We start from the raw sequence: 24,803 nt of genomic DNA on the forward strand, positions 1-24,803 counted from the left end.
AGTTTAGGGAAACCAACTGTTGTAGTCTTGGAGGGCTTTTTATATGCAAGCGTGCCTCTGGGTATTTTGTGAGGGCTTACTGTTTATTTTTTGTCATGGGGGCTGCTTTTGGTTTGAACGCTTGCTGTCTCTTTCCTCAGTGTGTGCAGGCTGTTATCTCCTTGATGGGGTGCTGTGCATGTTTCCAGTGAGATGGAGCCAATGGGTAGGGCTAGTAGCCAGTTCCAAGGACACTTGCCAAGGTGGTGCAGACTGCTTCTGGTTTCAGGGTCCTGGGAAGTGACAGTGACCCTCAGGCAGGTGTAGGCGGCGACCTGAGTGTTTGGCAATAGCAGCAGCAGTGTGTTTGTGTTTTACAGGGGAGTGAGAGCAATAACAGGTAGTGCTTTGTTGCAGTGCCCTCCTATGTGCTGATGTCTGAGGTGACTGGGGTGGCAGGTGGTGCCAGCTCATGGAGCCCCAGTGGTGACTGGCCACACCCACCTCTGGAATCAAAGGTAACTGTGGTGGTTTGCCCCTGCTGCCTGTAGACCATGCAAGAAGCACCCTGTAATGTTCACCTACACAGGAGGTACTGGCACAAGAGGGGCTGTAGCCTGTAGCTTGCACAAGAGGCACCTCACTGCCCATAGCCCCGCCCTCCAAAAGTACACATGTGCACATATTCCTATGGCAGTCTGCCCCTCCTCCTCTTGCCCTCCCCAACAATGGTGCTTTGCTTCTCTTGTGGGCCCAGTCATCCTCCCAGCTTCCCTCGGCTGAGGTACTCTGCTCCCCAGCCTGTGGTGCACCACTCCTCAGCTCCCTCAGGTTGTCTCCACAATGCCAATTCTAGTGCTCTCCCCAGAACCAACCTCTGGAGCCTGATTCTCAGTGCCCAGCCCCCACCCAAGCGTCTCAGGCTGAGGTGTCTTGGATTGGTGGTACAGATGGTCTTCTTGGCTCTTTCTCTGCTTTGCCCTCTTCAGTCCAGCTGCTGTGCTTTTCTCTGAGGCTTTGAGGTCACTCCGTCTTAGCTGATCTCCCTGTCAGTTAGTTGGCTTCCCAGGATGTGCATTCCTTTCCTCTTCCACAGCTCCCTATCAGGAGTGCTGGTCCCATCCTGATTCCTTTCTCTATCTATCTCCCTTTTTTTTTTCACCTTTTATTCTACCCAATTATGTGGAGAGTTTCTTGCCCTTTTTGGAAGTGTATGGTCTTCTGCCAGCCCATTCAGTAGATGTTCTGTGTGAATTATTCTACATGTAGATGGTTTTCTTTGATGTGTTTGTGGGAGAAGGTGAGTGCCATGTCTTAATCCTCTGCCACCTGATTTATTCTTGATTATATGTCTTTCTTATGTGGCTGGAGCACACTTTCCTGATAGTCTGATATATTATTATAAATATAACCAAATTTATAACCCCAGGCAGAAAAAGTTTGACAAAACAGTTGTCTACAGATAAGAGGGAGAGGTGAGTGTTGACTGGAAAAATCTCTGCCCTAAAATATGTGAGGGAAGTATTCAGGGAGTGGTAAGAAGTTGGGAGTAATACCTTTCAAGCATTAGAAAGACATGGAAAGAATAGGGCTGAATTTGGCAAACACCAAGATTTTCATTATGTTTAAACCAAAATTATGTTTTTATGAGAGTGACTAGATTCCAGATAGAATCTGCAAGGAGCAGGACTTGGATTTCACTACTTTTAAATCAATACATTTGTCAGTGGAAATCATTTAAAGTTTTAAGGGTGCCAGTAATGTGATTTTTTTTTTTCTTTTGGTATATTCATGCTGTTACCAAGTTAGGAACTTAATAAAACTGCCTCTTACTTTGATTTCCTGATCCAGGTAGTTTGGTATGCAAATGGTGTTATCTTTGACGTCAGTCTTGGTACTCATCACCTCTGAAGAACAAGAGCTCGCAGTAGAGCATGCTTTTGGAGGTGACACTGGATTTTTTACCTTATTTTCTTCCTAAATCAAAGGTATAATATAGTCAGTATGCATTTGCATCCACTTATATTTTCTATGAAAATTGAATGTAAAATGAATAAGAAATGTTGTAACTAGTTAAGACACATTCATGAAAATAACGAAGTTATTTTTAATCCTGCCTTAAAAATCTTATCAAATATTTCCATTTAGAGATAGAATAGTGATATTTATTTTTTAGGAAAACTACTTTAAACCATTAAATATAAAGATAATGATTTCTTAATGTTTAATGTGCAAACATTATTTATATTGCTGCTCCTTGTAACAGCCAACTCATAACACATGAGACTTTTTTGTTGAGTTGGGACGATGTCTCTCCAATGACAGGCAGCAAGTCTGCCAAGAGGTTTTATGCTGTCTGTGGAGAAACTGAATAGTAAGAACTGCTGCTTCTTGGCTCTGCTAAATGGCAGCTGAGAGCTGGAGAATTAGGGGAGTAAATTAAATTTCTTCCCTTGATTAGTTGGAAAAGGAAATATAAAGGCTATTTTCTTGTTCTGGAAGGTAAATATGTGTTTGCAGTTTTTAAAATCTGTGTGTACATCCCAAGAAAGGCTTTTAATATTCAGAAGTGAGTGCTATATAAAGATAAACAGAGGCTGGTGTCTGAATGTGTCAACAACCAGGGACTTTGATGATTAGAATTGATAGAACAGTCTTTAAATATTGATGTTTAGTGAAAACAAAGCTGTATTGTATATAGATATACTCTTCTGTTTGGGGGAATAGCAACATACATATATATATCTATCTGTAAGTGTGTATGTGCGTTCAGTTTCCCTACTGAAAACAACTAAACAGGCAGATTAAATTTTTTTTTTCTAATTTAAACTGTAGAAACATGACTAACATAGGAATTAATAGGTAAAAAGTGAAGCAGAAATGAGACACCTAAGGTGTGTACGGTTGCCATTTTGTCCCTGAGGTCATTGTCTTATTCATCCTAGAGAATGAAAACTTTCTTTTGACAGCCTTAAAGATCCTGAAAGACAGAAGTCAAAGCTTAATAAAGGGCTATATCCTCAAGGTCAGGTGACCTGGAAGTCCTTGAAGAAGTATAGCCTGAGGTCAAGGTTTAACTTTGGTAAGGTGGTCTAGGCTAGTAGGGCCTCTGGGTTCCTACAGATGCAGGCACCAATTATCTGGAAGAAAATACACTTATCATGTGCTTCGTATTCCTACAAATGATTTTTAGTACATAATGTCAAGCAATTAAATCATGAGTGAAGAAATTATTAGAATTGGAAAAAATATTAACTTAATGCTAATGAAAATGTTGTCTAGCAAATTTATCAAAACAGCCAAAGCACTCCTCAGAAGGGAATTTACATGTGTGTGTGTATATATATGTATATCGAATCCATAGATATATATAACATAAAGATAAAAGAACAATAAAATATAGTGTGTGGATGGAAAGAGAAAAAAGATTGTAAATCAACAAAACAGAAAATAAATGTATAATATAGAGGTCAAAACCCACAAAAATTGATTTTTAATAACATTGATAAACTTCTGTTAGAAGTGATTAAGAAAAATAAAGACACAAACTAACAAAACAGATATGTGGAAGGATACATCTTTCAGAAACTGCAGGTGTTTTAAAAAGAATATGAGGATATTATGTATAATATCAAGTTCAAATATTTAGACAAAATTAATAGAATTTTGGAAAAAATATATTACCAAGATCAGTCAAGAAGAAATCGATACCCATCAGGCAGGATAGCAGGAGGAAGTGGAACTCATCTCCTTCTATAAACCATCAAAAATACATCTATGTGTGGAACAGTCCTCACTGAAAGCTAACTGGAAACTGACCGAAGGACTACTGTACAATCAAGGCTGTATGAAAGCTCCACTGAGGGCTTCACAGGCAGGTGACAGTCACTGCCCCTACCTTTCTGGGAATGCATAAGGCCCATTACTTCTACAGCCCCTAGAGAAACCACAACTGCCACCAGGCACTGACCTCTCCCCATCCCCTTCCTGGGAGCATGCATGGCTTCCTGTTGCTGCTTCCAAAGGGCCTGTAACCGGACACCAACCACTGCCTCTGCATCCCTGGGAGCACATGTGGCCTGCTGCCACTGCTACTGCCAGTGAGCATCCAGCAACCGGGTGCCAACCTCTGCTCTTGCTTCCTCGGTTGTGTGCACGGCCCACAGCCAACACTGAAGGGCCTGCAGCTACGTGCCAACTGCCAATTGCAGAGGGGTCGCATAAGCCACTGTCACCACCATCATGGATTATATCCCTGGGCACTGCCTGGCTCTGGGTCTGCACGTGAGTTGCTACCACTACTGAGAACTTCAGGACCAGGTGCTGCCTTCCTCATCTGTACACCCACCACCAAAGGGATAATAGCCTGCACATGATACGAGACAATAGGTACCCATACTAAAAACAGCCTTGTGGAGTTCTCACTATGGCACAGCAGGTAAGAGTTCCCATGTTGTCTTTGCGGTGCAGGTTCAATCCCCAGCCCAGCAGTTTAAAAAGATCTGATGTAGGTCGTAGCTATAGCTCAGATTTGATCCCTGGCCCAGGAACTACCATGTGTTGCTGGTGCAGCCAAGAAATAAAAACAGCTTTGCAACTAAAGAAGAGCTGAAATCACGTGGATTTACACCTCCACTGATGGCCGTACATATTCAGCCCTGGTAGAACATCTGAATGGATAATGAATGCTCTTGCACCTGAGATAGGTCTGGCTTGAGAAGCTATGGGTTTTATGGGCAATACATGTGGAGGCTGGACAAGGCCAGATTCTAAGCTGCCTTCATAAATCCCACAGTGGGCCCAAGAACACAATTACTGCAATCTTGAGTCCTGACCTCAGTGGATCTGTACTGTGACCTAGTGAAAACAATGCCTGAAAGATCCCAGGGCCAATTATATACCCACAGTTAAGGTGGGGTTGAATAGAGCCAACCACAGTGTACTGGGCGAGCCCACAATGAGGAAAAAGTAACATAACAGAGCACAATTACAGGTGAACAGTTCCAGCAGAAGAACACTCAGTGAATCTTTTCCCAGTGAGAATGTTGCAAATCCTCCTACCTCACCCTGCAAATCAGAACCACAACTCAGAAACAGATCTGGTAGTTCCTACTCCAAGAACTAGGGAGCAGAGCCAGCCCATTACAGGGCAGTGGAAATCACGGAGCAAAGAGGAGGCCCTGCCCAATATCCAGCACAAAATGAAAGAGAAATATGTTTCAGACAAAGGAAGAAGACAAAAACTCACAAATCAATTAAATGAAGAGGAAACAGTCTACCTGAAAAAGAATTTGAAATAATGATAGTAAGGATGATCCAAGATCTCAGAAAAAGAATAGATGCACAGATTGAGAACTTGTAAGAAATTTTAACAAGAGAGCTTGAAGATTTAAAGAATAAGCAAAGATGAAAACTATACTAGAAGGAATCAGTAGCAGAATAACTGAGGCAGAATAATGAATTAGTGTGGTGGAAGACAAGAGTTGTAAAATAACACTGCCACAGAAAAGAATAAAGAAAAAAGGATGAAAAGAAATGAGGACAGTGTAAGAGACCTCTGGAACAACATCAAGCGTACCAAAATTCACATCATAGGGGACCCAGAAGAAGAGAGGGAAAGGGCCTGAAAAAATATTTGTAGAGATTAGTTAAAAACTTCCTTATTGTAGGAAAGGAAACGATGAAGTAGAGGAAGTACAGAGATAAACTGAAGGAGAAACACGTCAAGACAAAGCCAAAAGAGAATAGCAACAAACAACATTCAAGGGAACTCCTCCATAATGTTATCAGCTGATTTTTCAGCAGAAACTCTAAAGGGCAGAAGGGAGTGGCAAGAATATGTTTAAAGTGATGAAAGGGGAAAAACCTTCAACCAAGAATACACCTAGCAAGGCTCTCATTCCTATTTGATGGAGAAATACAAACCTTTAAAGACAAGCAAAAGCTGAAAGCAGCACCACCAAACAAGCTTTATAACAAATGCTAAAGGAACTTCTCTAGGCTGAAAAAAAAGAAGGCCACAATTAGAAATAAAAAATTATGTAGGAAAGCTCACCACTAAAGGCAAACATAAAATAAAAGTAGGAAATCATCCCCAGACAAATATGATATCAAAACCAGCAACTGTGGGAAGAGGAGAAGATGAATGCAGAATATTGAAAAAGTATTTGAAATTAATAAAAGACCAGGAACTTAAAGCAATCTCGTATATATATAAATATATATATATATATATATATATATATATATATATATATATATATATAATATTATATCAAAACCTCATGGGAACAACGAACCAAGAAACTACTATAGACACACTCAAAAAAGAAAAAGCAATTCAAATACAACACCAAAGATAGTGATCAGATCACAAGAGAAGAGAACAAAAGAAGAAGGGAAGAAAACTCAACAATAACAAATCCAAAACAATTAAGAAAATAGCTATAGGACCATACATATTAATAATTACCTTGAACTTAAATGATTAAATGTTCCAATCAAAAGACATAGACTGGATGAATAGATACAAAAATAAAACCTGTGTAAAATAATGTTACAAGAGACAAAGAAGAACACTACCTAATGATTAAAGGATCAATCTAAGAAGAAGATGTAACAATTGTAAATATACATGCATCCAGCATAGGAACACCTTAATATATAACACAACTGCTAACAGCCATAAAAGGAGAGATTCACAACAACACAGTAATACTGAGGGATTTTAACACCTTACTTACGCAATGGACAAATTATCCAGACAAAGTCAACAAAGAAACACATGCCTTAAATGACACAATAGACCAGACAATTTAAATCGATATTTATAGAACATTTCATCTGAAAGCAGCAGAGTACACTTTCTTTTCAGGTGCACATGGAACATTCTCCAGGATAGATCACTTCTTGGGCCACAAGTCAAGCCTCAATAAATTTAAGAAATTTGAAATCATATCAAGCATTTTTTTCTGAGCACAACACTATGAGACTCAAATGAACCACAAGAAAAACTACAAAGCACAGAAAGAAGTGAAAGCTAAGCAGTATGCTACTAAACAACCAATAGATCACTGAAAAAGAGGAAATCAAAAACATACCTGGAGACAAATGACAACACAGTGATCCAAAGCTTATGCGCTATAGCAAAGCAGTTGTAAGAGGGAAGTTTACAGCAATACAGTCTCATTTCAGGAAACAAGGAAATCCCAAATAAACAACCTAACCTTACACCTAAAGCAACTAGAGAACAGACAAGCAAAACTTTTAGGTAGTAGAAGGAAAGAAATCATAAAGATCAGGGAAGAAATAAATGAGATAGAAAAAAACAGCAGAAAAGCCCAATGAAACCAAAAGTTGGTTCTCTGAGAAGGTAAACAAAATTGATAAACCTTTAGCCAGACTCATCAAGAAAAAAAAAGGGGGGGGGGGAGAGCTCAAATCAATAAAATTAAAATGAAAAAGGAGAAATTACAACTGAAAATACAGAAATACAAAGATTCATAAGTCTACTACAAACAACTATACGTCAATAAGATGGACAACCTAGAATAAATGGACAAGTTTTTAGAAAGGTAAAACTTTCCAAGATTGAGCCAGGAAGAAATAGAAAATACGAATAGATCTAAACATAAGTTCGGGAATTGAAACTGTGATTTAACAACTTTCAAAAAACAAAAGTCCAAGACTTCACAAGTGAATTCTGTTAAACATTTAGAGAAGAGTTAATACCGATCCTGAAACTATTCCAAAAAACTGCAGAGAAAGGAATACTCCCAAGCTCATTCTATGAGGCCACTGTCACCCTGATACCAAAAGCAACCACAAAAAAGAAAATTACAGACCAACATCATTGATGAATATAGATGCAAAAAATCCTCAACAAAATATTAGCAAATTGAATCCAACAATACATTAAAAGGCTCATACACCATGATCAAATGGTTTTTATCCCAATGATGCAAGGATTTTTCAATATATGCAATTCAATATTATAACTACATTAACAAATTGAAGAATAAAAACTATATGATCATCTCAGTAGATGCAGAGAAAGCTTTTGATAAAATTCAATACCTGCTTTTGGTTTAAACTCTCCAGAAAGTGGGCATGGAGGGAACCTCCCTCAATATAGTAAAGGCTATATATGACAAACCCATAGCTAACATCATTTTCAATGGTGAAAAGCTGAAAGCTTTCCTGCTAAGATCAATAATAAGACCAGGATGTCCACTCTCACCACTTTTATTCAAAACAGTATTGGAAATTCTAGCCAGGGCAACCAGAGAAGAAAAATAAACAGAATCCAAGTTGGAAAGGAAGAAGTAAAACTGTTACTGTTTGCAGATGACATGATATTATACATAGAAAGTCCTAAAGATACTACCAGAAAACTACTGGAGCTCATCAATGAATTTAGTAAATTTGCAGGATACAAAATTAATAGAAATCTCTTGCATTCCTATACACTAGCAACAAAATATTGGAAAGAGAAATTAAGGAAATAACCTCATTTGCCATCTCATCAAAAAAGAATAAAAAACCTAGGAATAAACCTAAAGAGGCAAAAGACCTGTACTCTGAAAAGTATAAGACACTGATGAAAAAAAGGAAATCACAGATGACACAGATGGAAAGATACACCATGCTTTTGGATTGGAAGAATCAATATTGTCAAAATGACCATACTACCCAAGACAATCTATAGATTGAGCACAATCCCTATCAAACTATGAATGGCATTTTTCACAGAACTAGAACAAAAAAATTATTAAATTTATATGGAAATACAAAAGACCCTAAATAGCCAAGGCAGTCTTGAGAAAGAAAAATGGAGCTGGAGGTACCAGGCTGCCTCATTTCAGACTATAGTAGAAAGCTACAGTCATAAAAACATTATGGTACTGGCACCAAATATATATATATATCAATGGAGCAGCATAAAAAAACCCACATCTGGTCAACTAATCTATGACAAAGGAGGCAAGAATATACAATGGAGAAAAAACAATCTCTTCAGTAAGTGGTGTTGGGAAAACTGGACAACTACATGTAAAACAAATTAGAATACTCTCTAACACCATATGCCAAAATGGATTCAAGACCCCAACATAAGACCAGATAGTATAAAACTCTTAGAGGAAAACACAGAACACTCTTTGACATAAATCACAGCAATATCTTTTTTGATCCACCCCCAGAGTAATGAAAATAAAAATAAACAAATGGAACCTGATTAGCTGTAAAAGTTTTTTAGGTTAGGAAAGGAAACCATAAGCAAAATGAAGAGACAACCTACAGAATGGGAGAAAATCTTTGCGAATGAAGCAACCTTCACAGGATTAATCTCCAAAACAGACAAAGATCTCATAGAGCTTTATACCCCAAAAGCAAATAACCCAATTAAAAAGTAGCCAGAAGATCTAAACCAACATTTCTCCTAAAAAGACAGGCATATGGGCCAAAAAGCACATGAAAATACACTCAACATCACTAATTATTACAGAAATGCAAATCATAGCTACAATGAAGTATCCATCACCTCACATCAGTCAAAATGGTCATCATTCAAATGTCTCCAAACAGTAAATGCTGGAGAGAGTGCAGAGAAAACGGAACCCTCCTACATTGTTGGTGGGAGTGTAAGATGGTGCAACCACTATGGAGGACAGTATGGAGGTTCCTCAAAAAACTAAAAATAGAAATACCATATGACCCAGCAATCCCACTCCTGGGCATCTGTCTGGAGAAAACCATAATTTGAAAAGATACATGCACCTCATTGTTCTTTGCAGCACTATTTACAATAGCTAAGACATTGAAGCAACCTAAATGTCCATCAAAATAGGATTGAATAAAGATGTGGTACATATATACAATGTAATATTAGCCATAAAAAAGAATGAAATAATGCCATTTGCAGCAACATGGATAGATGTAGAAATTATCGTACCAAGTGAAGCAAGTCAGACAGAGAAAGATAAATATGAGATCACTAATATGTGGAATCTAATTTGAACAATTATACAAAAGAACTTAAACAGAAACAAACTCAAAGATTTTGAAACCAATTTTATGGTTACCAAAGGGAGGAGGGATAATTAGGAGATTGGGGTTAACATGTATACACTACTATATATAAAACAGATAGGGTACAAGGACCTACCATATAGCACAGGGTAATCTACTCAATACTGTGTAATAACCTACATGAGAAATGAACCTGAAAAGGAGTGGATATATGTAAGTGTATAACTGGACTTACTTTGCTCTACACATGAAACTAGTACAACTTTGTAAGTCAGCTATACTCCAATAAAATTTATTTAAAAAAAAAAAACTAGAAAAAGTTGTCCTAAACAGAAGGACTAATGAAAGGATTGACTGAAAGCATAACAGAATTTTAAAGAAGGCAGAGCCATGTCAGAGCCACAGAGGTTCATTCAACTATTTATTCAAAAAATATTGATTACATCGAGTAAGCCACACACTCCACTAAGTGTGTGTGTGAATATCCTAGTATGCAGTTTGCTTACTATAATGTATATAAACAAATCTATAAATACAAAAGAAAAAAGAAATATTCACCTGGAATAAGATGGGAAGGGAAGAAAGGAGATCAGGTCTGGGACCTGTTACCGATGGAGAAGATGCAGAAGAAAATGGAGAATACATGGGGGGAGGTTCACCCTCAGGAGTGAGTAGTTTGACCTACTTATTCAGCAGCCCAAGCCTCAGGTCCTATACAGGGAAAATGAGCCCTTTGGCTGTTTGGAGGACCTCTGAGACTAAGAGCAGTGCTGTGGGAAAACAACTCTGCTCGCAAGAACTCTGCTTGCCCCTAAGGCAGGGTGGAGAGGGCAGATGAAAGATGGCTCCAGTAGCTGCCCAGTTTCCCAGCACAGACCCCAGCCAGAGTTGAGTGAATATTTTAGCCCTACTTACTTCACTTTGCAGCTCCTCACTGGAGTGAGGGCTCCCACAACCGGGGTGAGAGTTCAGCTGTGGGGAGACAGAGCTAAGTCAGATCAGGGATTGCTTCTGGGTGGGGTAGGGTGGCCATTGTTGTGTACTCAGGCAGCACATCAGAAGCAGTCTGGAATGCTGACAGCAGCTGGTCCATATACCCTGATATACACCAAGAACCCACACAGGCCCCACCTGCCCTGTGGTGCAGCTTCACCCAGAACAGGGACAGTGGAACCTGGAGGAAGTGGTCAGTTGTGATGAAGGGGATTCAGTCCCCTGGACTACATCTATGCAGAGCGAGAGCACTAATTGCTATTGCCTGCACAGGGAATACATCAGAGTCAGCTTGGACCTCAGTCTATGGCGAGCTCCACAGGCCATACTCTGTCATGAGCCAAGAGCCTACATGGGCCACACTTGCTTCATCACTGCTCCCCTCTAGGGCAAAGGATCCAGTGCGGAAGGAGAAAGCACAAACTGAAAGGAACCCAACCCTCAGAGCTTCTGCTCTAGCAACTTGGGATCTAACCTTGCCACCGATAGGGTGGTTATGACCAGTGAGCAGGGGAGAAGCCCCACCTCACACCTGGCTCAAGCCCTAGCCCCTCCATCTCCTGTCAAGGTGATAGCTACTGGCATACCCTAAGGGAAGACTTGTGTCCACATTAAATCTGGCTCTTCAACCAAAGGCACTGGGTATATACAGACTATATAGGGATGTTCCCACCTGAAAACATCACTTCAAGACCACAATAGATAATGTTTCACCTAAATTCATAGAGACAGAGTAAGTTAAGCAAAATGAAAAGATAGAGGAACTGATGTCAATTGAAAAAGCAAGGAAAAAAAAAAACCTGAAAAAATAATGAAATAATTTACCATGTAAAGAATTCAGAACATTACTAGTAAGAATGATAGTGAATGAGAGAAAAGATAAACACAGTGAGAATTTTAACAAGGAAGCAGGAAACATTCTTTTAAAAGACTCAGTGAGGAATGAAGAATTCAATAACCAAAATATAAAATACACCAGAAGAGAAGGAAGGGGATCAAGATGGCTGAGTAAGAGGATGTGGAGCTCACCTCCTGCAGACACACCAAAAATACATCTATATGTAGAACAACTGTCACAGAAAACTAAATGGAAACTGGCAGAGGAGTTCCTATACAACCAAGCCTGCAATTAAGATTCCCATGTAATTGAATAGGACTGGAAGAAAAGCATTTTATCAGAATTTGTGCCCCTGTGAAGGGACTAAGAGGAAAGGGGAGACCTCATGGGCAGTGAGTGGGTCGAGCCAGAGACTGGGAATCCCAGTCCTGGGGTCCTGTGCAGAGGAGACAGACCCTTTTGGTTGCTGGGAGAACCACTGGCACAGACTAAAGAGGCCTAGACCCCACTTGTGAGGTGTGTAGGGGTGCTGGTTTTGACACTAAATAGAACAATCTGCCCTAGCAACTGCCACCTTACCATGTTCCCCAAACAGCTAAGAACACCCCTGCCTGCTCTCCTCACACCACAGCTTCGCACATGGGGAACCTAGGACCTGGGAAGACTCAATATACGGACACGGAGGCAACCTTAGGGTGGGAATGGTCTAGGTGAGGCGGCAGCAGCCACTGGTGGTGCCTACTCCACACAAGGAGACCAGACTGCTGATGTCAGCACAGCCATTTCAATTCCTGCATCCACAACGCCAGGATCCCCAAACCTAGCCAAGCAAATGCTCCAGCCATGCCCACTTCACACCACAACCTTGCAGCAGATCTGGGACCACCACAACAGGGGAAGACATTATCTCTGGATGCATCTGAGTGGAGTCACAGACATTGGACAGCAGCTTGTCAGACCTTTGTAAGCACATGGGCCCCACTTATTTCAGTACTCTTGTCCTTTTGGGCAAAAGCCCCAGTGCATGAAAAAGGAAAAACATACAAACTTAGAACAGAACCAGATCGAGACCAAGCCTCAGGGCTTCTGCTCCAGCAGCTTGGGAGCAAACTCCATCCCTGACAGGATGATGACTGCCACTAAGCAGAGAAGTCTTGCTCCTCCAGCACCACCCACAGCTGTTATTAAGGTGACAGAGACCTGAGGAAAGATGTGACATGTCCATATCGAATCCAACCCTTCCAAAAAGGACACTAGGCACAAATAGTCTACACAGGGATGTTCCCACATCTTTTGCTGATCAAGACCATAACAGCTAACTATTCCACCTAGGTCCACAGAGAAAGAGAAAGTTAAGTAAAATGAAAAGGCAAAGGAGCTACTCTTAATTGAAATAGCAAGATAAAAACCCTGAAAAAAATAATGAAAAAGAGATCAGTTCACCAGACAATGAGTTCAAGAAGTTGGTAATGCTGAATTGGATTAAGGAAGAGTATTGGTATAAACACATGATTTTAACAAGGAACTAGAAACTGTAAAGAAGACCAAATCAAAAATAGGTAATCCAATTCCTTGAGTTAAAAAAAAACTCTAGAAGCAATGAATTAGCAGACTAAATGACAAGAAGAATGCATAAGTGACCTGGAAGATAGAATACTGAAAATCACCCAATCAAAACAGTAGACAGGCAAATTCTAAAAAAAGGAAAGCATAATATGAGATCTATGGGATAATTTGGCCTTTTTTTTTTTTTTTTTTTTTTTTTTGGCTTTTCAGGGCTGCACCCGCAGCATATGGAGGTTCCCAGGCTAGGGGTCCAATCGGAGCTGTAGCCGCTGGCCTACACCACAGCCACAGCAACTTGGGATCTGAACCACATCTGCAACCCACACCACAGCTCACCCCAACACTGGATCCTTAACCCACGAGCAAGGCCAGGAATCGAACCTGCAGCTTCATGGTTCCTGGATTTGTTTCTGCTGTACCACAATGGGAACTCCTGGGATAATTCAAAATGTGCCAACGTTTGCATTTTAAGGGTTGTGGAAGGAGAAGGGAGCGAGAAAAGGATCAAAAATGTATTTGAAGAAATTATGGGTGAAAAATTCTGAAATCTAAAGACAGAAATAGATATCCAGGTATAGGAATCACAAAGGGTTCCAACTAATATGAACCCAAACAAACCCAGATCAAGATCTATCATAATTAAAATGGGAAAGATTAAAGACACCATTCTAAAGTCAGCAAGAGAAAAATAAGAGTCATAGACAAGGTAATCCCCACAAGGCTATACCAGCTTATTTCTCTGCAGAAACTTGGCAGGCCAAAAGGGAGTGGTATATTTTCAAAATGTTGAAAGGAAAAATGTGCAACCTAGAATACTCTACCCAGCAAGATTATCATTCAGATTAGAAGGAGAGAGAAATAATTTCTCAGGCATAAAACTGAAAGAATTCATCAATACTAAACCTATCATAAAAGAAATATTGAAGGGTCTTCTCTAAATAGAAGTTAAAAATCTACAGGAAAGGGAAGATTCCAATAGGGAATGCACATATATAGTAAGTATTGAAAATCAAATAGTAAATTTAAAAACAAATTGTAAAATCAGCTGTAACTACAATAAACATCAAAGGGATAAGCATGTAGATGTAAAATAAAAAATCAAAAACAATATGGGGGAAGGGAGTAAAAAATGCAGACCTTTTAAATCTGTTTAAACTTTAACAGTTATCAGTTTAAAGCAAGTAGATATAATTATGGGTCAACATATATGAACCTCATGTAACCACAAATCAAAAACCTGTGATACACAAATACCAGAAAGAAAGGAACTCAATCATACTACAAAAGAAAATCATCAAAAAACAATGGGAGAAACAAATAGAAAAAAGGAACAGAGAAGAAACTGGAAAATAAGTATAAAATGCAATAAGTACATACCTATCAACAATTACTTCAGGAGTTCCCACTGTGGAGCAGCGGAAACAAATCCGACTAGGAACCATGAGGTTGTGGGTTCAATCCCTGGCCTCGCTCAGTGGGTCAAGGATCCAGCATTGCTGTGAGGTGTGGTGTAGGTTGCAGATGCGACTTGGATCTGGCGTTGCTGTGGCTCTGGTGTAGGCTGGCAGCAACAGTTCCGATTCGACCCCTAGCCTGGGAACCTCCATATGCCACAGGTGCAGCCCTAAAAAAGACAAAAGACAAAAAAAAAATTACTTTAAATGTCAATAGACTAAATTCTCTGATCCAAAGATATATGATGGGTGATAGGATAAACAAAAAACCAAGACCCTTCCATATGCTGCCTCTAAGAGACTTCAGGGATAAAGTAAGGGGAGAGAAAAAGACACATTGAAAAGTAAGGGGAGAGAAAAAGATATTTCATACAAATGGAGATGACAAGAAAGCAAAGGTAACATACTTATTAGACAAAATAGACTTTAAAATAAAGACTATAACAAAAGACAAGGGCATTATACAATGAAAAGGGGATCAATACAAGAAAAGGATATTACACTCATTAACATATATACACCCAATGCAGGAGCACCCAAATATATAAAGTAAATACTAACAGACATAAAGGGAGAAATTGACAATAATATAGTAATAGTGGGGGCCCTTAACACCTCCACTGATATCAGTGGACAGATTATCTTGACAGAAAATGAGGCAACAGAGGTTTTAAATGACACAATATATTAGTCAGTCCTAATTGATACCTACAGGACATTATACCCCCCCCCAAAAATGCAAAATACACATTATTTTCAAGTGAACATAGTACAATCTCCAGGATAGATCACATACTAGGTCACAGCAAAGTACACTATTGACAAAATGAAAAGAAAACCAGCCAGATGGGAGAAAATGTTTGCCAAGAATATGATCAACAAAGGGTTAATATCCAAAAATATATAAACGGTACAACAGAATATTAATAAAAAAATGCAGTTAAACAATGGGAGGTCTGAATAGATGTTTTTCCAAAGAAGACATAAAATTACTAACAGGCACAAGAAAAGATGTTCAGCATTGCTAATTATTAGATAATGCAAATCAGAACCACAATGAGATAACATTTCACAGCTGTAAGAATGGCTGTTATTAAAAAGTCTACAAATGACAAAATTGGCAAGCATGTGGAGAAAAGGGAACCTTCTCCTCCTTGTTCATGGGAATGTAAATTGGTGTAGCCACTATGGAAAATAGTATGGATGCTTCTCAAACCTAAAACTGAAAATAGGACTACCTACCATATAACCCAACAATTCCACTCCTGGGTATATATCCAAAACAGAAAATGAAAACACTAATTGAAAAAGAACCATGCACCCCAGTCTTCATAATAGCACCAAGATATAGAAGCAACCCAAGTGTGTGTCAAGAGATGAATGAAGGAAGAAGATGTATATATACACAGTGGAATATTCCTCTGCCATTAAAAAAGAATCAAATTCTGCCATCTGCAACAAAGTGGATGAATCTAGAGAGGTTTTTTGGAGTTTTTGTTTCTATTTTTTCTTATATATATTGTTTATAGACCTAAAGAGTATTATACTTGGTGAGATAAGTCAGAGAAAGAAAAATACATGTATGCTATCACTTATATGTGGAATCTAAAAATAAAACAATGTATATAGCAAAAGAGAAATAGACTCACAGATATAGAAAACAAATTAGTGGATACCGGTGGGTACTGGGAAGGGGAGAGGGGCAAGGTGGGGATATGGGATTAAGAGATACAAACTACTATATCTAAAACAGATTGGTGGAGATGTAACTATGGAGGACATTATGAAGGTTTCTTAAAATACTAAAAATAGAAGTACTATATGATCCAGCAGTCTTATTCCTGGGTATATATCTGGAGAAAACCATAAGATTCATTGTACAGTATTCATTGTAGCACTACTTGCAATAGCTAAGAAATGGAATCAACCTAAATCTCCATCCAAAGATGAATGGATGAAGAAGATATGCCATATAATACAGGGGAATATTACTCAGCCATAAAAAATGAAGCAATGCCATTTGCAGCAACATGGATAGACCTAGGGATTATCATGCTAAGTGAAATAAGCCAGAGAAAGACAAATGTCATAATATCCCTTATATGTAGAATCTTAAAAAATACTATACAAATGAACTTAAATACAAAATAGAAATAGATTCACAGACATAGAAAACAAACTTATTGTTACCAAAGGGGAAAAAAGGGGGAGAGATAAATTCAGAGTTTGGGATTAATATATACACACTACTATATATAAAACAGATAACCAGCAAGGACATACTGTATAGCACAGGAGAATATACTAAATATTTTATAATAACCTATGAAGGAAAAGAATAAAAATTTCATGGGTGTATTACTGAATCACTTTGCTGTACACCTGAAATTAATACAACACTGTAAATGAACTATACTTCAATTTTAAAAAATACCAAAAACACAGATAAGCAACAAGGATATATTGTATAGCACAAAGAATTATAGCCATTATTTTGTAATAACCTTAAATGGAGTGTAATATTTAAAAATACTGAATCAGTAACCTATACACCTGAAACTGATTTAATATAAGTCAACTATACTAAGTTAAAAAAAAGAAATGAAGATGAAATAAATTTAAAAGCAAAGAATGTTTGGGCCTAAGATAGTAAATTCATAACAATAAAAGGATCATTTCATCGAGAGGACAAAACAAACCTAAGTAGGTATATTCTTAATAAGAAAGCTTCAAAATGTATGATTTTTAAAAAGTATAAAAATGAAGCATAAAATTTAAAAAAGAAAAAATGATAGAAATGAAAAGAGAAATCTAGAAACCCAGAATTTTTGTGAGAGATTTCAAACCCTCTCTCTCCATAACTGATAGGAAAAGTAGACAGCAATTCAGTAAGGCAATAGAAGATCTGAATGACAGTATTAACCAACTTGACCTAATTGCTATTTATATTATAACCGCCCAAGAACAGCAGAGGGAACATTCTTTTTATGGACACTTAAAAAAATGTATCAAGGTCAGCCATATTCTGGGCCATATAACAGGTCTTCATAAATTTTAAAAGTTTCAGAGTAAACAAAGTATGTTTTATGACCACAATGCAATTAAATTGGAAATCAGTCACATAAAATTAACTTTAAAATCCCCAAATATTTGGAAATTAACATAATGTTAAGTAACCCATTGGTCAAAGAAGAAATTTAAAAAACAATTACATAAATGACTCGCACAGAACAGCAACCAATCGCTGGCAGAGGAACCTAAACTCCAATAACGGCAAGAAATTCGTGACATTATTGGGCAGAACAGGAGAAAAGAGGAGAGTGAGAGAAGGCGAATCCGAGCCAGACGGGGGCTCCCGAAAGGGAACTGCGGAGGAGAAAGGGATCCCGCACCCTGGAAAGTCACCTACCGGGCAAAAGATCAAATGAACCGGAGGAATCTCCAGATGCAGAGAAGAGTGTAGCAGTAAGTTGGAGTACGGAAAAGCCGATCAAGAACCCAATGGACCATCTGAACTACGGGCAGAGTCACCAAAAATTGAGACGCCTGGGTGGGGGCTGGGCACCGAGACCTCGGCTCCAGAGATTAGTCCCCAGGCTAGGGGGGCGGGGCAGAGCGGAAACTGCTTGGGAGGTCTAGAAACCAGTTGACGGGGCAGAGACTGCCTGGGAGACTAGAAAACAAAGCTGTCGCAGAGGAAGGGAGCAATACTCCAGGAGTGGGGAAGGGGAAAGCCACATCAGAGGAAACCTGGGAGAAGAGCCTGGTCTGCGCCCGTGCTGGGGAGGGGAGAGAAGAAGGGGTGGGTCCCCATAGAATACCCCCCACGCCACAGCAAGCTTACAGGCCCGCTAGCTAGCTGAAAACTCTGCTTCCCAGTGCATCCCCTCCCCCCACCCCCGCCACGCCCTACGCTCTCACGGACCTGGGGCTGCCTGCCATCCAGGAGGGCTGGCCTCAACAATTGCCTGAAGCCTACCACCGCAGGGGCTGTCCCTGCACAGGCCTGCTTGCCCTTTGGAGGGGCTACACTTCCGCAGAGCAGCACCAAACAGCACCAGCCCCGAGAAAAGGCCTGCAGCCTAGAAAAGCTAGAACAAGCTTAGCCAGGCTGTGAATAGATCGGCCTAATTCTCGGACGGTTTTTCTGAGTCGGGTTGCCCCGGGGAGGAGCCTCTTCGGTTTCCAACGGCCCTGCTACCCGCCCAAGCCCCCAGGGGATGCTCTAGTGGACCAGCTGCATAGGACTGCCAACTCCAGGCAGGACCCCCTGCAGCCCAGAAAAGCTGCAACAAGCTCAGCCAGACTGTGAAAAGATCCGCCTATATTCTCAGGCTGTCCTTCTGAGTTGGGCTGCCCTAGGGAAGAGCCTCTCAGGTTCTCAGTGACCCAGATAGCTGCTCCAGCCCCCAGGGGGTGATGCACCCCTAAAAAGCAGCTGCCCAACACCGCCAACCCCCTGCAAGAACCCCACAGCCTAAAAACACCAGAGCAAGCTCTGCATGGCCAAGTGAAATCTGCTACCATCGCGGTGTGGACCTCTCAGTCCTGTCTGCCCTCAGGAAGTCCTCCTTTGCTTCAAAGAAACACTGTTAGCCCCATCAACACTCCAGAAAAGCCACACTGCCTCAAAAAAGATTGACCAACAACGCCAGCCCTCAGGAAATATTCCACGGCAGTGACAAGGCAAACACTGCCCGATCACGGAGAGTACAACTCCCTCAGGAGAAAGAAAACAACAAGCAAGATGAAGAAGCTGAGAAACCACTCCCAGTCAAACCAACAGGAGAACTCACCTAAAACAGTCAACAATGAAACAGATCTCGGCAGTCTGACAGACCTGGAGTTCAAAAGAGAAATAGTGAAAATACTGAAGGAATTAAGAGAAGATATGAACAGCAATGCAGATACCCTCAGAAAGGAACTAGAAAATATAAGGAGGAGCCAAGAAAAACTAGAACATTCATTTGCAGAGATGCAAACTGAACTAAGGGCAGTAAAAACCAGAATGAATAATGCAGAAGAACGAATCAGTGATATGGAAGATAGAATAATGGAAATCACTCAATCTGGTCAACAGACAGAAAACCGAATCAAAAAACTGGAAAGCAATATAAGAGACCTATGGGATAATATAAAGCGGGCCAATCTACGCATAATAGGAATTCCAGAAGGAGTAGAAAAAGATAAGGGGATGGAAAATATATTTGAAGAAATTATCGATGGAAACTTCCCAAATCTAAAGGATACTGGATTCAAGATACAAGAAGCACAGAGGGCCCCAAACAAACTGAACCCAAACAGACCCACACCAAGACACATCATAATAAAAATGGCAAAAGTTAGTGATAAAGAGAGGATCCTAAAGGCAGCAAGAGAAAAACAGAATGTTACCTACAAGGGAACCCCCATAAGAATATCAGCTGATTTCTCTACAGAAACACTACAGGCCAGGAGGGAATGGCAAGAGATATTTAAAGTGCTCAAAGGAAAAAATATGCAACCTAGAATACTCTATCCAGCAAGAATATCATTTAAAATAGAAGGGGAAATAAAAATTTTTCCCAACAAACAAAAACTTAAAGAATACAGCAACACAAAACCCAGGTTAAAGGAAATATTGAAAGGGCTTCTCTAAACCAAAAAGAAAGGAAGGAAAGGGAAGAAAAAAGAAAAGAAAAAAAAAAGAAGAAGAAGAGGAAGAACTAGGACTGAGGAAACTGCAATCAGAGAGAAGTCACTCAAATAAGCCAGCATACAGATTTAATCATGAACATGCTTCAAACAAAATAAAATTAAAAAGAAAAAACTAAAAAATAGTCATCAAAACCATAAAATGTGGGCAAGGGATGTCAGGAGGTAAATAACCCTTTTTGTTTATATGTATGTCTCTCTTCTTAATTTTAATATAGTAATGAAGTGTTTGAACTTACAGGACCATCAGGCTAAAACACACATTTATGGGAAGGGGTTAGCATACTTAAAAAACAGGGCAATCACAAGCCAAAACCAAATATTGCATTTGCAAAAAATGAAAAAAAAAAAAAACCACTCAAGCAGATAATAACAGGAGACCATCCAACCAAAAAAAAAAAAAAAATGGAGAACCATAGAATCAACTGGAACCCGAGGTTCAAATGGCAATAAATAATCATCTATCAATTATCACCTTAAATGTCAATGGACTGAATGCCCCAATCAAAAGACACAGAGTGGCTGAGTGGATAAAAAGGCAAAAACCTTCAATATGCTGCCTACAAGAAACTCACCTTAGGACAAAAGATACATATAGATTGAAAGTGAAAGGGTGGGGAAAAATATTTCACGCCAATAGACATGACAGAAAAGCAGGAGTCGCAACGCTCATATCAGACAAAATAGACTTTAAAACAAAAGGCATAAAGAAAGACAAAGAAGGACACTATTTAATGATTAAGGGATCCATCCAAGGAGAGGATGTTACTATTGTCAACATATATGCCCCAAATACAGGAGCACCCAGATACATACAACAAATATTAACAGACATAAAGGGAGATATTGATGAGAATACAATCATAGTAGGAGACCTAAATACCCCCCTCACATCAATGGACAGATCCTCTAGACAGAAAACCAATAAAGCAACAGAGATCCTAAAGGAAACAATAGAAAAGTTAGACTTAATTGATATCTTCAGGACACTACATCCAAAAAAAGCAGAATACACATTCTTCTCAAATGCTCATGGAACATTCTCAAGAATCGACCACATATTGGGACACAAAGCGAATCTCAATAAATTTAGGAGCGTAGAAATTATCTCAAGTATCTTCTCTGACCACAATGCCATGAAATTAGAAATCAAACATGGGAAAAGCAAAGAGAAAAAACCTACTCCATGGAGACTAAACAACATGCTACTAAAAAACCAATGGGTCAATGAGGAAATCAAGAAGGAAATTAAAAACTACCTTGAAACAAATGATAATGAAGACACAACCTCTCAAAATCTATGGGATGCTGCGAAAGCAGTGCTCAGAAGGAAATTTATAGCAATCCAGGCCTTTCTCAAAAAAGAAGAAAGATCCCAAATTGACAACTTAACCCTCCACATAAACGAATTAGAAAAAGAAGAACAAAAAAGTCCTAAAGTCAGCAGAAGGAAGGAAATTATAAAGATCAAAGAAGAAATCAATAAAATAGAGACTCAAAAAACAATAGAGAAAATTAATAAAACCAAGAGCTGGTTCTTTGAAAAGGTGAACAAAATTGACAAACCCCTGGCCAGACTCACTAAAAAGAGGAGAGAAAGAACCCAAATAACCAAAATTATAAATGAAAAAGGAGAAATCACAATGGATACAGCAGAAATACAAAAAACCATAAGAGAATACTATGAACAACTGTATGGCAACAAGTTTGACAATCTGGAAGAAATGGACAATTTTCTAGAATCTTACAGCCTGCCAAAACTGAATCAAGCAGAAACAGACCAACTGAACAGACCGATCACTAGAAATGAAATTGAAGAGGTCATAAAATCACTCCCTACAAATAAAAGTCCAGGACCAGATGGCTTCACAGGTGAATTTTATCAAACATATAAAGAGGAATTGGTGCACATCCTCCTTAAACTCTTTCAAAAGGTTGAAGAAGAAGGAATACTCCCAAAGACATTCTATGATGCCACCATCACCCTCATTCCAAAACCAGACAGAGATACCACCAAAAAAGAAAACTATCGGCCAGTATCATTGATGAATATAGATGCAAAAATTCTCAACAAAATCTTAGCCAACCGAATCCAACAACATATCAAAAAAATTATACACCATGACCAGGTTGGGTTCATCCCAGGTTCACAAGGATGGTTCAACATATGCAAATCAATCAGCATCATACACCACATTAACAAAAAAAAGGTCAAAAATCATATGATCATCTCAATAGACGCAGAAAAAGCATTTGACAAAGTTCAACATCCATTCATGATCAAGACCCTCGCCAAAGTGGGTATAGAGGGAACATTCCTGAATATAATCAAAGCCATTTATGATAAACCCACAGCAAATATAATCCTCAATGGGGAAATACTGAAAGCCTTCTCACTCAAATCTGGAACAAGACAGGGATGCCCACTCTCACCACTGCTCTTCAACATAGTTTTGGAAGTCTTAGCCACAGCAATTAGACAAACAAAAGAAATAAAAGGCATCCATATAGGAAGAGAAGAGATCAAACTGTCACTGTATGCAGATGATATGATACTATACCTAGAAAACCCTAAGGACTCAACCCCAAAACTCCTTGAACTGATTAATAAATTCAGCAAAGTGGCAGGATATAAGATTAACATTCAGAAGTCAGTTGCATTTCTGTATACCAGCAATGAAACATTAGAAAAGGAATACAAAAAAATGATACCTTTTAAAATTGTACCTCACAAAATCAAATACCTCGGAATACACCTGACCAAAGAGGTAAAGGACCTATATGCCGAGAACTATAAAACTTTAATCAAAGAAATCAAAGAAGATGGAAAGAAATGGAAAGATATTCCATGTTCCTGGATTGGAAAAATCAATATTGTGAAAATGGCCATCCTACCCAAAGCAATCTACAGATTCAATGCAATCCCTATCAAATTACCCATGACATTTTTCACAGAACTAGAACAAACAATCCAAACATTTATATGGAACCACAAAAGACCCAGAATCGCCAAAGCAATCCTGAGAAACAAAAACCAAGCAGGAGGCATAACTCTCCCAGACTTCAAGAAATACTACAAAGCCACAGTCATCAAAACAGTGTGGTACTGGTATCAAAACAGACAGACAGACCAGTGGAACAGAATAGAGAATCCGGAAATTAACCCTGACACCTATGGTCAATTAATCTTTGACAAGGGAGGCAGGAACATCAAATGGGAAAAGGAAAGTCTATTCAGCAAGCATTGCTGGGAAACCTGGACAGCTGCATGCAAAGCAATGAAACTAGAACACACCCTCACACCATGCACAAAAATAAACTCCAAATGGCTGAAAGACTTAAATATACGACAGGATACCATCAAACTCCTAGAAGAAAACATAGGCAAAACACTCTCTGACATCAACATCATGAATATTTTCTCAGGGCAGTCTCCCAAAGCAATAGAAATTAGAGCAAAAATAAACCCATGGGACCTCATCAAACTGAAAAGCTTTTGCACAGCAAAGGAAACCAAAAAGAAAAGAAAAAGACAACTTACAGAATGGGAGAAAATAGTTTCAAATGATGCAACTGACAAGGGCTTAATCTCTAGAATATACAAGCAACTTATACAACTCAACAGCAAAAAAACCAATCAATCAATGGAAAAATGGGCAAAAGACCTGAATAGACATTTCTCCAAGGAAGATATACAGATGGCCAACAAACACATGAAAAAATGCTCAACATCGCTGATTATAAGAGAAATGCAAATCAAAACTACCATGAGATACCACCTCACACCAGTCAGAATGGCCATCATTAATAAATCCACAAATAACAAGTGCTGGAGGGGCTGTGGAGAAAAGGGAACCCTCCTGCACTGCTGGTGGGAATGTAAACTGGTACAGCCACTATGGAGAACAGTTTGGAGATTCCTTAGAAATCTATACATAGAACTTCCATATGACCCTCCAATCCCACTCTTGGGCATCTATCCGGACAAAGCTCTACTTAAAAGAGACACATGCACCCGCATGTTCATTGCAGCACTATTCACAATAGCCAGGACATGGAAACAATCCAAATGTCCATCGACAGATGATTGGATTCGGAAGAGGTGGTATATATACACAATGGAATACTACTCAGCCATAAAAAAGGATGACATAATGCCATTTGCAGCAACATGGATGGAACTAGAGAATCTCATCCTGAGTGAAATGAGCCAGAAAGACAAAGACAAATACCATATGATATCACTTATA

At 39.2% G+C, this 24,803-nt stretch overlaps 1 protein-coding gene across 3 annotated transcripts in view; it reads right to left on the reverse strand.

The window, feature by feature from the left end:
• C8H4orf17 (chromosome 8 C4orf17 homolog) overlaps positions 1-24,803 on the reverse strand; it is a 348,243-nt gene that overhangs the window by 30,625 nt on the left and 292,815 nt on the right. For all 3 annotated transcript variants that reach the window (XM_021101734.1, XM_021101736.1, XM_021101735.1), the window contains one exon: positions 1,813-1,956. In XM_021101734.1, the coding sequence (XP_020957393.1) occupies positions 1,813-1,956 (144 nt within the window). The remainder of the gene's footprint in view (positions 1-1,812; positions 1,957-24,803) is intronic.

This window comes from Sus scrofa, chromosome 8 (genome assembly GCF_000003025.6).
Source record: "Sus scrofa isolate TJ Tabasco breed Duroc chromosome 8, Sscrofa11.1, whole genome shotgun sequence".
Taxonomy (NCBI): Eukaryota; Metazoa; Chordata; class Mammalia; order Artiodactyla; family Suidae; genus Sus; species Sus scrofa.